Raw genomic sequence first — 13,598 nt, 5'->3', positions numbered from 1 at the left:
TATTAAGCAAATTAACACTGCTAAATGTTAACCCCCTTGTTATTGCATGGGTTAAGGATTTTCTCTCTTCCAGGTATCGGTTCACCAGTGCTAATAACCATAATTCATCCTTCAGCCAAGTACACTCTGGTGTCCAACAAGGGAGCGTGCTTTGCCCCTTTGCTTTTTCTGATATTTCTTGACGATTTACCTAACTCCATCTTCTCCCAAATCGGGCTTTTCGCTGACAATTGTGTTTTTGCCACCAAATTCATTCTAACGATTATTGCATATCCCTACAAGCTGACCTCGATTCAGTAACAGCATGGTGCTCTGCCTGGCTCATGCAACTTAACCTATCGAAAACAAAATTTGTCTTTTACTAACTGTCAGTCTCGAACGGAAACCGCATATACCTTAAACACTAATGCTACAGTCGAATTGGTAACTACATATCAATTACCTGTGTCTTCACATTCATTCAGACCTAACATGGAAGCATCATATTAACCTTATTCTTGCACCCGCTGATTAGGTCATTAGGTCTCTTAAAACATAACTTGAAGCATGCTCCTTCTCACCTCCGATTATGGGCCTTCTGTACACTAATTAGACCGAATGCTTCGGCCATTTGGGACCCTCATCAAGCATACTTAATAAATAACATTGAATCATTGCAGAATCGCATAGTTTGTTTATTTACTCTAATTACTCGCGTCATACCAGCATCGCAGCATTAAAGAAAGCACAGGCCTGCAAGAACTATGTCACTGCTGAAAAGCTGCACATTTACCACTTTTTCATAAGCTGTATCATCACTCAACACTTCATGACTTCTTTCGTTTGCCTTCTTCCATCTTTGACCGATGCGACCATCCATTTAAGGTTTAGCACTTATCATGTCGTACATTTAAATAGGCACATTCGTTCATGCCACGCACCATGACTGACTGGAATGCTGATCCGATAAGTTTTGCACTGATCCTGATAAGTTTTGCAATCTGTTGTCTGCCTTAACTATTGCTTAACATGATGCATATATCATCTCATGTTCGAACAGTTTCTTTTCACTTTATATTTCTTATAATGTAGATCTTGTTTCATTTCATTTTATACGGTTTGGATGATGTATAATTGAGATAACTTTTTACTACTGCCTTGTTCATGTTATTGCTTCTTTTCTTTTTCTTTGTGCATATTGGAATTAACAGTGTTTGGTACTTATATTCTAATGTGTCATGATGTGTGCTTGATTTTTTTTTTCAATAAATTTGTGGTGTATTGTATTTTTTATCGATTGCCTGTACCCCCCCTCCCCTCAGTCGTGAGGGCCTTTAGGGGTATTTTGTATAAACAAAAATAAGTGCGATCACACCCAGATGAGGTGGTTAGTTTTAGTGAATTAATGAGGCTACTTATGCCATCAGGGTTGATCTCAATGCCTGGCAATAATTTTACTGAACGTGGTGGTATTGGTTCAATGGGAACATTATTTGTGTTAAGGTGAAACAGGTGAACAAGCCGTTAAGAGCTTATGCACATTTCTCAGAGTTAATGAGATTACCATCCGAATCTGTCGGTTCAATCTGTTTAGTATGTGTGTTCACTGAAAGTAACTTCCAGAATTTATTGGGATTTGATGGTAGAGTAGTCAGAAGGTCATGATTAAAGAAGTTATTTTTGGCTATTGTCAGCTCCTGAATATATTGGTTAGTGCACAGTTCGTATTTTCATCTTGTTTCTGAATTATTTGTAAGCTGGGCTTTTCTGTAAAGCCTTTTCTTTTTAGTGAGGAGAGCTTTGAGCCGCTTATTAAATCATTGATTGTAAGAATCGGATTTCACGAGAACTGTTGGTATGTATTTAGCTTCCAAGTTGAGCAATACGTTCTTATAAAGCTCCCAGTTGCTGTCACCAGTTCCTATTAAGTAAGACTGATGATCATTTAAAAAGATTGTAGTTTGTTATTTATGGCGTCAAAGTCTGCCCTTTTGTAATCTTTTATTATTTTTGTTTTGGGTGACTTTTCTTGAGTGACTTTTCTGCTATTGTCATGCAGATATGGATGAGGTTGTGATCGCTAAGACCGGGTAGTGTGGTAATGCTCTTTAAGCTATCGGTGCAAGATGTGAGCATATGGTCAAGGGTGTTATCCCCTCTTGTAGGACTTATGACCTGATGCAGGTTGAAGTCTAGAATAAGATCAATAAATTGTTTAGCTTCGGATAACGGTGACCTGTTAGTTTATTTATTTATTTATTTATTTATTTATTTATTTATTTGTTTATTTAGTACCCACAGCGCCCATTCAGGCATTACAGTGGGGGAGGTACAGATGAAATACAAGCATCAAAATTGCAGGTTTGCATAAATTTGTGTAAGTCAACAACACATTATTATTGGCCGACAAAAAAAAAGAAAGAAAAGCACACAGCTAAGTTGCACATAGCCAATTGGAAACAGGCACGTTGCAGATGTCACATGTCACATTAGGAAAAAAAGAAAAAAGAGTACATAAAGCACAATGATTAGAGACTCACAATGAAAAGGCAAAAACAAAAACAAATCGAATAATAAGTTGGAAAAAAAAGAAACAATGCAGTGATTAAGATACAGTGCGACAAGGTAAAAAAAAAAAGGCACTAAAAGAAAATGTCATTTGCAGCTGGGATTGTTTATAGGTCATGATGATTGCTAGACGTACACGGGATATTGACCAAGCCTTAGGGATAAAAAGATTCTATTGCTTTTAATGCAGAAAAGAACTTGTTACGACAAGAAATTCGTACGATTGAGGAAGGAAGTCGGTTCCACTGACTGATGGTCCTTGGGAAAAACGAGCTGCTAAAGGCCGATGTATTAGATTTGTATTCTCTTATCTTCTGTTCATGATCTTTGCGTGCTGATGTGTAGTGAGGCTGGTTTATGTACACGTCACGCGGAATTCGAGTATGAGAGTGATATATGCTGTGCAAAAGCTTCAGTCGAAACGACTCTCTTCGGTGCTGGAGAGATTGCCAGTTTAGCATTGCCTTAGATTTAGTTGCACTAAACTGCCTGTCATACATTGCTATATCTAGTACATATCTTGCCGCCATGGACTGAACTTTTTCTAGTTTTTCTTTGTTGGTTACTGATGAAGGATCCCACACAGGGCATGCGTATTCAAGCGCAGATCTTACATATGATTTATATAGTAGCTCCCGGGTTTGTTGTGGAAACGCACGTGTATTTCGTCGTAAAAATCCCAAGCTCCGACAAGCTTTGCCTACGGTATAATCCACATGCCGATTCCATGATAAAGAGGGGCAGAAGTAAACGCCTAGGTATTTATATTCACACACCATTTTTACTGGACAGTAGTTTATCGTATATTCAAATTTTCCAGGATTTTTTTTTTTCTGGGGAACCTCATACACACCGTTTTCTCGAGATTCAGTTTCATTTCCCATCGCTCACACCACTCGTGTATGGCATATAAGTCGTTTTGAATTACGAAGCAGTCATCTGCAAATAACCTAATATGGGACTGTACATTTTCATTAATGTCATTGATATAAAGTAGGAAAGGAAGGGGCCCCAGAACTGATCCCTGAGGTACCCCTGACGTTACATTACTTATTGCAGCTTGTTCGCCGTTTACGACTACATATTGTCGCCTCTTGCGTAAAGCTACAGAAAGCAAAGGCCAGTTAATTTTAATATAATTGAAGTCGCCGAAAAGGTGAATAGGTGCATTAGGGAATTTGCCAGTGATGTTGGTTAGTGCTTTACGAAGTAAATTGCCGAATCATGGACGGTTGTCCGGTGCACATGCCAAAAATTGTCTTTCCCAGCACCGTTGTAAGCACAGGTCCACCATAGCTCGAGAGTATCATCTCAACTGATCAGGGAAGATGAGAATGTGTCTCTAATAGCTAACAACCTCTCCAACTGCTCTGATCATGGCGATAGTGTATAGCTGCAATTTGGAGAGAAAATTTCAGTCTCGTACATCTTCGCTTAGCCACGTTTCAGTCAGCATCGTTGTCGTGAGTGAAGCTGCAAAGTTGTTCTTGTTTGGGTAGCAAACTGCGCATATTAGTGAAAGCTATGTTAAGGAGAGGTAAAGATTAGGGATGATTGCTAGATAATGTTGAAGTGATAGGCTTCGTTCTCCATCATTGCACGTTTTTGCATCTTGTGTTTTGGGATGCGCTGTTTCCATGCGCCTTTATGAATGGCCTCGTAGCCTCAATCACACAGTCAGAAGCAGTGTCATAGTGATAGTGCTTACTGTGAACAAGCAACTTGTCTACGTGTAGATTGAACGTGCATTTTTGTGGTTGTGTGAAATTTAACAATTTGGAGCATGCGATGCAAGTAGCAGGAGCTAAACTTTTATGTATAGCGAAGTTTGTTGCCTTTAGTTTCTGCCCACAGGCCAGGATGTTTTCCTTTGACTTCAAATGAGCCAACTTGATAATTATCATGCATTTTCTTTCAGGACGGTATCACGATTACAGCGTATTCTGTTATTTGTGTCAGTGCGCTGAGCTTTTAGTAGTGCTCTCTCTTTGATGGCATCACTTTGTCTAGTCTCAATTCCGTCCTGATGGTCATTTCCTAGCACAAAAATACAGTTTGTCAGTGCAGCTGTTGTGTTGTCTTTGAGAATGTTGGCTTCTCTCAGCTCACTTATATTCGTACGTATTTCTGAAATTTTCTTCTAGTTCTTTAATCGTCTGTGAAAGGGAAGAAACGGTGTCTCTGTCGGGGCCTGGGTTATGTTCAGCGTCTACAGAGAGCAAGAGAATTAGATCGGACAGAAGCGCAAAAGCAACAGCTTCATAGTGCAGACGGACAGCTCTACACCATTTCAAGTCACAGAGGCACGACACTACGAAGAGACGATTGTCGCTACGAAATTCTTTGGTATTTTGTAAGCAACTAACAGAGAAGGTTAGGAAAGCAATGAGCATCCTGCCTTCAATGGTGTCGTGCCCATGGAGCATCACGGTGGCCCCCACGCCACCGGCATAAATGCACCTGGACTGTCCATATAATTGAATAATAAACCACAGTAGCTGATAACTCTGGCTTCTCAATGCAATCAGTTGGTGAAATGTATTTCCAGGCTTTTCAACTACACCGTCGAGAGATTTGAGAAAATGCATTTATAAAAATGTCCTGGGCTACTTGTAGAAATTTCGGACTTACTATAACAGACTGCATGTTTTTGTGATTGCTATCACCAATTAAAAATCTACAGGCACTATTACCAAAATTTTCATGCACTAAATGGTTTCAGTGTCCGAGTAATCTGCTTCAAGATTCAGCTTAAGACTCTGCTTAAGACAGTATGAAAGCCTCTAACCCTACAGCTAGAATAGAACTGGCAGAACTTTCCAAGTTAATCAACAAGCGTAAGATAGCTGACATGAGGAAGTATAATATGCATAGAATTGAGCATGCTCTCGGGATAGGAGGAAGCCTAAAAGCAGTGAAGAAGAAACTAGGAAGGGGCAAGAATCAGATGTATGCGGTAAGAGACAAAGCTGGCAATATTATTACTAATATGGATAAGATAGTTGAAGTGGCAGAGGCATTCTAGAGATTTATACAGTATCAGTGGCACCCATGAGCATAATGGAAGAGGGAATAGTCTAGAGGAATATCACATCCCACAAGTAACGCCAGAAGAAGTAAAGAAAGCCTTAGGAGCTATGCAAGGAGGGAAGGCAGCTGAGGAGAATCAGGTAACAGCAGGTTTATTGAAGGTTGGTGGGTAGATTGTTCTAGAAAAACTGGCCACCCTGTATACGCAATGCCTCATAACCTCGAGCTTACCAGCATCTTGGAAGAACGCCAACATAATCTTAATCCATAAGAAAGGGGATGCCAAGGACGAAAAATTATAGACCGATCAGCTTACTGTCGGTTGCCTACAAAGTATTTACTAAGGTAATCGCAAATAGAATCAGGAATACCTTAGACTTCTGTCAACCAAAGGACCAGGCAGGATTTCGTAAAGGCTACTCAACAATAGACCACGTTCACACTATCAATCAGGTGATAGAGAAATGTTTGGAATATAACCAACCCTTATATATGGCTTTCATTGATTACGAGAAAGTGTTTGTTCTGTCGAAACCTCAGCCATCATGGAGGCATTACGGAATTGGGGTGTAGACGAGCCGTATGTAAAAATGCTGAAAGATATCTATAGCGGCTCCATAGCCACCATAGTCCTCTATAAAGAAAGTGACAAAATCTCAATAAAGAAGGGCGTTAGGCAGGGAGATACGATCTCTCCAATGCTATTCACAGCGTGTTTACAGGAGGTATTCAGAGACCTGGATTGGGAAGAATTGTGGATAAAAGTTAATGGAGAATACCTTAGTAACTTGCGATTCGCTGATAATATTGCCTTACTTAGTAACTCAGGGGACCAATTGCAATGCATGCTCACTGACCTGGAGAGGCAAAGCAGAAGAGTGGGTCTAAAAATTAATCTGCAGAAAACTAAAGTAATGTTTAACAGTCTCGGAAGAGAACAGCAATTTACAATAGGCAGCGAGGCACTGGAAGTAGTAAGGGAATACATCTACTTTGGGCAGGTAGTGACCGCGGATCCGGATCATGAGACTGAAATAATCGGAAGAATAAGAATGGGCTGGGGTGTGTTTGGCAGGCATTCTCAGATCATGAACAGCAAGTTACCATTGTCCCTCAAAAGAAAAGTGTATAACAGCTGTGTCTTACCAGTACTCACCTACGGGGCAGAAACCTGGATGCTTATGAAAAGGGTTCTACTTAAATTGAGGATGACGCAATGAGCTATGGAAAGAAGAATGATGGGTGTAATGTTAAGGGATAAGAAGAGAGCAGATTGGGTTAGGGAACAAACAAGAGGTAATGATATCTTAGTTGAAATCAAGAAAAAGAAATGGACCTGGCGAGGGCACGTAATGAGGAGGGAAGATAACCAATGGTCATTAAGGGTTACGGACTGGATTCCAAGAGAAGGGAAGTGTAGCAGGGAGTGGCAGGAAGTTAGGTGGACGGATGAGATTAAGAAGTTTTCAGGTACACCATGGCCACAATTAGCACATGACTGGGGTAGTTGGAGAAGTATGGGAGAGGCCTTTGCCCTGCAGTGGGCGTACCCAGGCTGAAAAGACAGTTCCAGTGTAGTGCTCATTTTGGCTCATTCCCTTTTGTCGTGGTTGCGAAGTGCGTTGAGATATACCATATTCAAATTTTATCTGCTTGAAATTGCTCCTAAATGAAATTTAGTCTGCTCCAAGCTACTCCTTTCATACAATTTTACTTGCTCGAAGAATTGCTCCAATATGACTGAGCAGTGCCACCCCTGTTTGCATCGCAGCATGCTAGCTGTTCCCTTCTCCTGCATCACTGTTTCACCAGTTTCATGATAACTTGAGTGAGCCAAGTGGAAAGTGGGAGTGAAAGACCATCCCTGTAGAATATAAGGAACCTATCATAACAGCTGCCACATCAGGTGCTAAATATTCATGTTTTGCACATGTTTTGCACATGCTGGATGGTCTGTTGCTGTTGCTTTATTGAATTTTCATTGCATACGCGACCACGGAGCCGTAGACTTCGCATGTTTAAAACTGTGCATACCATTTAGAATATACTATGTGATGTTCCGGCGAAAAAGAAGAACACTGAAGAGACAAGAATAGGAAGGGGAAGAAGAGAAAGAAGTGGTCAAGGTGGATCCCTATAAATAAATGAGTATTTTAACTTGTATTATATATTTGGCGCAGCCGACCATGTGGCTTGAATTAACATTGATAAGAAGAACAGATGGGCAGGCGACCATGAAGACCTACCAGCTTGATGGCGAAGACCCAGTGCTTCTTCAGGAATAAGCGACTTTATTGGAGCTGCTTCGCAGCATCACTGAGAAGAGCAAACTGGAAGCGGCCCTCGTTGAGAAAGGTGTGGTACAAATAGACGCTTCTATGTCTGAATTTGAGGTTATGTTTCCGGGACATTCAAGGATAGATTCCAAGAATAACACTGAGCACATGAATAACACCTTGTTGCAAGCACTCTTGCAGCAGCAGACCACGCAGTATGAGCATCAGCGACTGATTCTCGAACCAGTTTGCGACTCACTAAGAGCCCAGCAACCACATCAAGAAGAGTCTAAGCCTAATAGTTTCGATGGGGCATCCAATGCCGCCAACTTGTGGTTCAGATTTTATGAATATGCATGTGCACAAAACCACTGAACGTCATTGGATGACAAAGTGTGTAACATGTGCCGTTTTTATCTGGCAATGCCAGAAAATGGTGGGACATGCGAATTGCAAGTCAATGCCATGATTTATGGCACTAATGGAAAGATAGTTTTCTTTCCGCTTTTGAGCGAAATCCGGTTGACAGATGGGACAATGCAATAGCTTTCAGACACAGAGATGGGACAGTCATGGATTATTTTTTCGAGAGGAGGCATTTACTCTACATTGCTGACCCTAGCCTACCGGACTCTGCAATCCTTCCGCTGATGATTCAAGGCATGACTAACAAATCGCAAAGAGAGGTTTGTGTACACCGTCCAACCTCACGGAGAACTTACCTGCTTAAGTTATTGTCCGGCGATTGTCTGATTGATGATTCCATCAAAAGGTATAGTGCTCTACCACTTAGCATTGACGCACATAGCGAAACGGTAGAATATCTTAATACCGAGTCCGACCATTGTGAAACGATGGAAAATGTATACCTTCTGAAGTCAAATCTTTTATTTGTTGAAATGATGGTAAATGGAAGAAGTGTGGTCTCCCTGGTTGATAATGGAGCATTCTTAAGCCTGGTAAATCAGGAACTTGTCCAACCGAGCAAGGTGCATGAAGGAAGAATAGTTAGTGTTCAAAGCTATGACGGAAAAACTACAAAGTTGCAACACTGGACAAAAGTAGAAGTTGGATTTGGTGGACATCACCTGAAAGGTTGGAGCTTGGTTTCAGAAAATGATGAATAGCATTCTTGATGAGACCTTGGGAAAGTTTTGTAACGTATACATTGACGTCATCATATACTCATGTACAAGAGAACATGAAAAACACCTTTCGTGTGTGTTAAAAGCCCTCAGCAAGTCAAAGGTAAAGATTAACAAGAAGAAGAGTGAACTGCAGAAGAAGTGATAGTTGGGCGAGTTGGTACGAATTTATAGTGAAATATTTAGTGCGCACGATCGACAAGGACACAGTGAAGGGAGACACACGAGCGCTTACTCACAACCGTTTATTTTCGGAAAGATACAGAATGTAATACCCCAGCTCCCAGCGCTGAGCATGTGCAACAACTCTAGAGACATCAGTATCAACAGAAACGGATTAAAAACAGATTAAAAAAGTTCAACCAGTATTTAAAAATGCGAATTCATTGTCAGTGATTGCAACTGATGGTTGGCTTATGCATTTTTCAGCACACTTTTTGAAATGAAACGCTTCCGTAGTTTCACGTGTTAGTTTGTTTTTATCTGAAAACAAAATGTCAGTGTCAAAAAATACCCGATCACAATGACATAGATTACAGTGGTTCGACAAGTGCGAATAGTTTTCTTTACCGAGAGAGTGTTCATGTTCTTTTAGACAGGTGTTGATGCACCGACCGCTTTGTCCTATATACATGTTGCCGCAGGTTAAGGGAAGCCGGTACACAACACCTATTCTGCATTTTGTTAGTTTTTGATCTTCTTTAAGACCGCAGCTGCATTTTTTTACCCTATTGTCAAAATTACCTGAAATAACTTGGCACAGTTTTTGCACCTTGTTAGGAGCACTGAAAACCACTTCAACGCCATACCGGCTGGCAACATTCTTTATCCCATGGGAAAAATAATGTACGTAAGGTACAAACGCAAGGCACTTTCTGTTCGTGCTAAGCCTGTTCTTTGAATTTGTGGGTTATACACCCTTTACTATTTTTATTACGTTTTTAGCCGCTCTGACTATAATGTGTTCCGGGAATCGCACTGAAGCTAGTCTTGTTACCTGATTGTGAAAGCTTTCTTTTATTCAGTGGCAACAAGATTTTACTAAAGCAGCCCGAAGGCAAGACACCGCAATTCCACTTTTTACAACCTTCGAATGTCCTGATTTGTACTGTAATATGGGCTTTTTTGATCTAGGGCTGTACATCCAGCATGTGTGCTTGGGTAGCAATCACAGAGACAAATCTAGAAACTGTAGTTCGTTTTCTTTGGCAACCTCATGGGTAAACTAAAGGCCTAGGCCACATTCACAAAACACTTTTAGTACATTAACCACATTACAGCCATGTTCACTCCCATCAAAAATAGCCAAACAATCAACAAATTGGAAAATTTTTGCCGAGCTTCCTAAAGCACTCTGAATACTTTGGTCTACACGAGCTAGAAAAATGTTGCTTAGTATTGGTGCTGCCATGGAACCTATAGATATATACCTGATTTTTGCACATACGTTGCTTCATTCCAACCGACAAAAGTAGAGCTAAGATAAAAGAATAGTAATTCCATATAGCTTTCCACGGGTACTCCGCTGTCATTTCTAAATTTTACTTCATCATTATTTTCGCAAATACACATTTTGACATTTTTTAACAGCTCTGTGTGGGGAATCAAATCAAATAAATCTTGTACATCAACGCTGAAGGCGCTGCATCCCTTTGTTTTGTCTTCCTTCAAATATTGTACAACTGCCTCAGAATTAGATTGCTAACGGATCGGGGATTCTTAGCAAAGAAAGCTGTTTCTGGATAAATGCTACCTGCTGCTTCCAAGTGCTTCTTTCAGTAACAATGGCTCTGAATGGCTCTCCAGGTTTGTGCGTCTTACATGAGAAAAACACTTCAAGATGCAGGCCCTTTGCTCTTTTGACTGAGGCACATAGGCTTTCTAAATTGAGGGAATGAAGTAATCTAATAGCACGCTGTTGTTCTTTGGCAGGTTTAACATCTATTTTCTCGAAATTTTTACCCATAGCTTCACAAGCTTTTTGACGAAACATACCATCAGGTACGACAACAAAACATCCCTCTTTATCGGCAGTAAGGACACGTAACCCTCTAGAAGCCGTCTCCTGCCATTAGGTTGAGCCAGTTGGGACTCTCATATGCAGTTTCTGCCTTCGCGATGGCGCCTACACATTCACAAACACGCCTTGCATGTTCTTCTTCAGGAACCAGTCAGGAGACAGCTCTCGATGCTGCCAGCTTTGCAGGTGGACACAGTGCCAGTTCCAGCGCGAACTTTGTCCCAAGCTGCAGAAGCTTGTTGTCCTTTTCTAAAATAAAAAAATTCTCCGAGCCGTACCACTTTTCCTTCTGTAGAAGGTGCCTTCTTGACAGTGGGCAAGAGCGGCCTCAGCGTGTTCTAGAGGAACTCCGTTGTCCTATCCGCTGTTTTGCGCCAGTCCAGGAAGAGTCGTCTGCTGGTATCATGCACCGTGTCTGTGCACGCTACACGCAGGCAGTCTTTATTGTGTCACACTTTCCTCTACGATTCAGACGCAACTATTCGGCATATCCTTCTGGTGTGTCCTATCGACGGTTTCATGAAGCCACATAATCTTTGGACGTCAGACAGGCACGTAGAATGCCATACATACCAAGAGGCCACTCTTGCTCGGCACACACATAGTGCGATTAGTGAAGTTAAGACAGCTGGGTTAGCGGGAGGAAAAATATGATGATTTGATTTCAAGATGGGATCAAATGGTCATCGCTGATCATTTCCAAGTACCATTTGAAGTAATTCATCTAGATTCTGCTGAAATAAAAACGCAAGGTGAGGGAGTCGGTACGACTCAAGCATTCCTTGTCGCAATAGATGAATGCACATGCATGGCAGCTGCAAAGCTAGGAAAGGAAGTCTCCAATTCTGTTTTGATCTTACTGGAGCGAAATATGTTCACAAACACCAAGGTGGTGGTGTCTGACAACGGGCCAGTTTTCTGCAGTAAGGAGCTTCAAGAATGGCCCATGATAGAGGAATTGCCCTGAGATTTGCCACACTGTACCATCCAGAAGGAAACGGCCTAAGAGGCTTATTTGGGACTTGAAAACATTCATCGCAATTTACCATGATTTCCATAGAGGATGGAAGTGTGCCTTGGAAGCGGCAGTCAGACACTGCAACCATTCTCATACCGTGGGAGTAGGATGCATGCCTAACTTTGCTGTATCAGCCGAAGAAACTCGGCTACCGGCAGACTACGACCTTGGAATCGTTGGAAAAGTAGACCTGCAGGAAAGGCGCAAGACGGAAGAGGTGCTTGCACACTACATGCTACAGATCAACCATGAAGAGACACTACGATCTGCGATATAGCTCGAAGATGCCTGTAATAGAGCCTGGAGATAGTTTTAGTCCGAAGTAGTTTAGATGGACCAAAGTAAAGATTTTCTGGGCTATATGCAGTGATAAAGACCATCGATCAAGGAATTTTAAAATCGCTACACTATTTGGGACCGGAAAGAAAGACTAACATCCCTATCATCCCAGGAGGGCTGAAAACTCAAGTCCGGAAGAATGTGATGTTCCGCCGAAGAAGACTGAAGTGAGAAGAACAGGAAGAGGAAGAAGAGAAAAGTGGTCAAGATGGATCCCTGTAAATAAATGAGTCTATTTAAACTGATATTATATACTACAGTAAAGGGCAATAGTCATTATAACGAAGTAAAGGGATAGAACCAAGTAATTTTGGCTTCTTCTTCAACTTCATTGATAACGAGGTTCAATTGTATTCCTTGTATAACTATTACATCATTACTGACATGAATAAAACTCATTCTGGTTTGAGACTCCTCGCACACTGTGATGTGAACTGCAAGGGGTTTTCCGGGTGACACCTGCGTCAGTTTTCATAGGATGCCTGGTTCAATACTGGCTGGGTTGTTCCAACATTTATATAATCTTGCTTTCATGATGCATTGATAGTTTTACTGAAAAACATTATGCGTTTTATTACGGATACTTCCAGTCTAGATTTACTGCTGTCTTCCTTTGAAAAGAATTGGGAAGTACTTCTAGGTAGACAGTATGCGTGTAGTGAAAGAGAGTGCTTCTAATGCAATGCTGATTTTTAAAAAATTTGCTAGAGCTGTATAACTGTCTAGGTTGTAACAGGCATGCAGATGCTTAATGTGCCTCGATGCTTTACCACGGGAAGTTCTAGATGTCAGGCAAAGCATCACTGCACGTCATGGTTAACATTTTGGTGCTCAGCAGTCTTTCACACTTCGCATTTCAGCTTGGTCCATGTGCACTGCTTTCTATTCCTTTTTTCTCCTTGCAGTTTGAGGATGCGTTTGATGACCTGTCCCACTTTGATGGCGAGGACTTCTTGAGCAGCCTAGGTGCAGGTCAGGGGGGCCATGCGACCGTGCCCAGCTCCCTGGTGGAGTTTGAGGAGGTTTGGCCTGGAAGCGGGACCAAGGCTGGTGCTGTGTCTTCCTCGTGTCCTCCCGACCTGGCATTGGTCAAGGAGGAAGAGCTGGTCGAGAATGACCTGCGTGCTCTGGCCAAGGACCGCCAGAAGAAGGACAACCACAACATGAGTGCGTCCCATGTTGTGCATTGGCATAGCTAAAGTTCTTCTTTGCTAGTGCATGCA

At 41.6% G+C, this 13,598-nt stretch overlaps 1 protein-coding gene across 1 annotated transcript in view; it reads left to right on the top strand.

Annotated features, from left to right (window-relative positions):
• The window catches only part of Mitf (transcription factor Mitf), a 349,582-nt gene that overhangs the window by 256,301 nt on the left and 79,683 nt on the right, over positions 1–13,598 (top strand). The window contains exon 4 of the mRNA XM_070538246.1: positions 13,281–13,542. Within this exon, the coding sequence (XP_070394347.1) occupies positions 13,281–13,542 (262 nt within the window). The remainder of the gene's footprint in view (positions 1–13,280; positions 13,543–13,598) is intronic.

The sequence above is a fragment of the Dermacentor albipictus genome, chromosome 5 (assembly GCF_038994185.2).
Source record: "Dermacentor albipictus isolate Rhodes 1998 colony chromosome 5, USDA_Dalb.pri_finalv2, whole genome shotgun sequence".
NCBI classification, from domain to species: domain Eukaryota; kingdom Metazoa; phylum Arthropoda; class Arachnida; order Ixodida; family Ixodidae; genus Dermacentor; species Dermacentor albipictus.
This window is presented reverse-complemented; position numbering and strand designations above follow the sequence as displayed.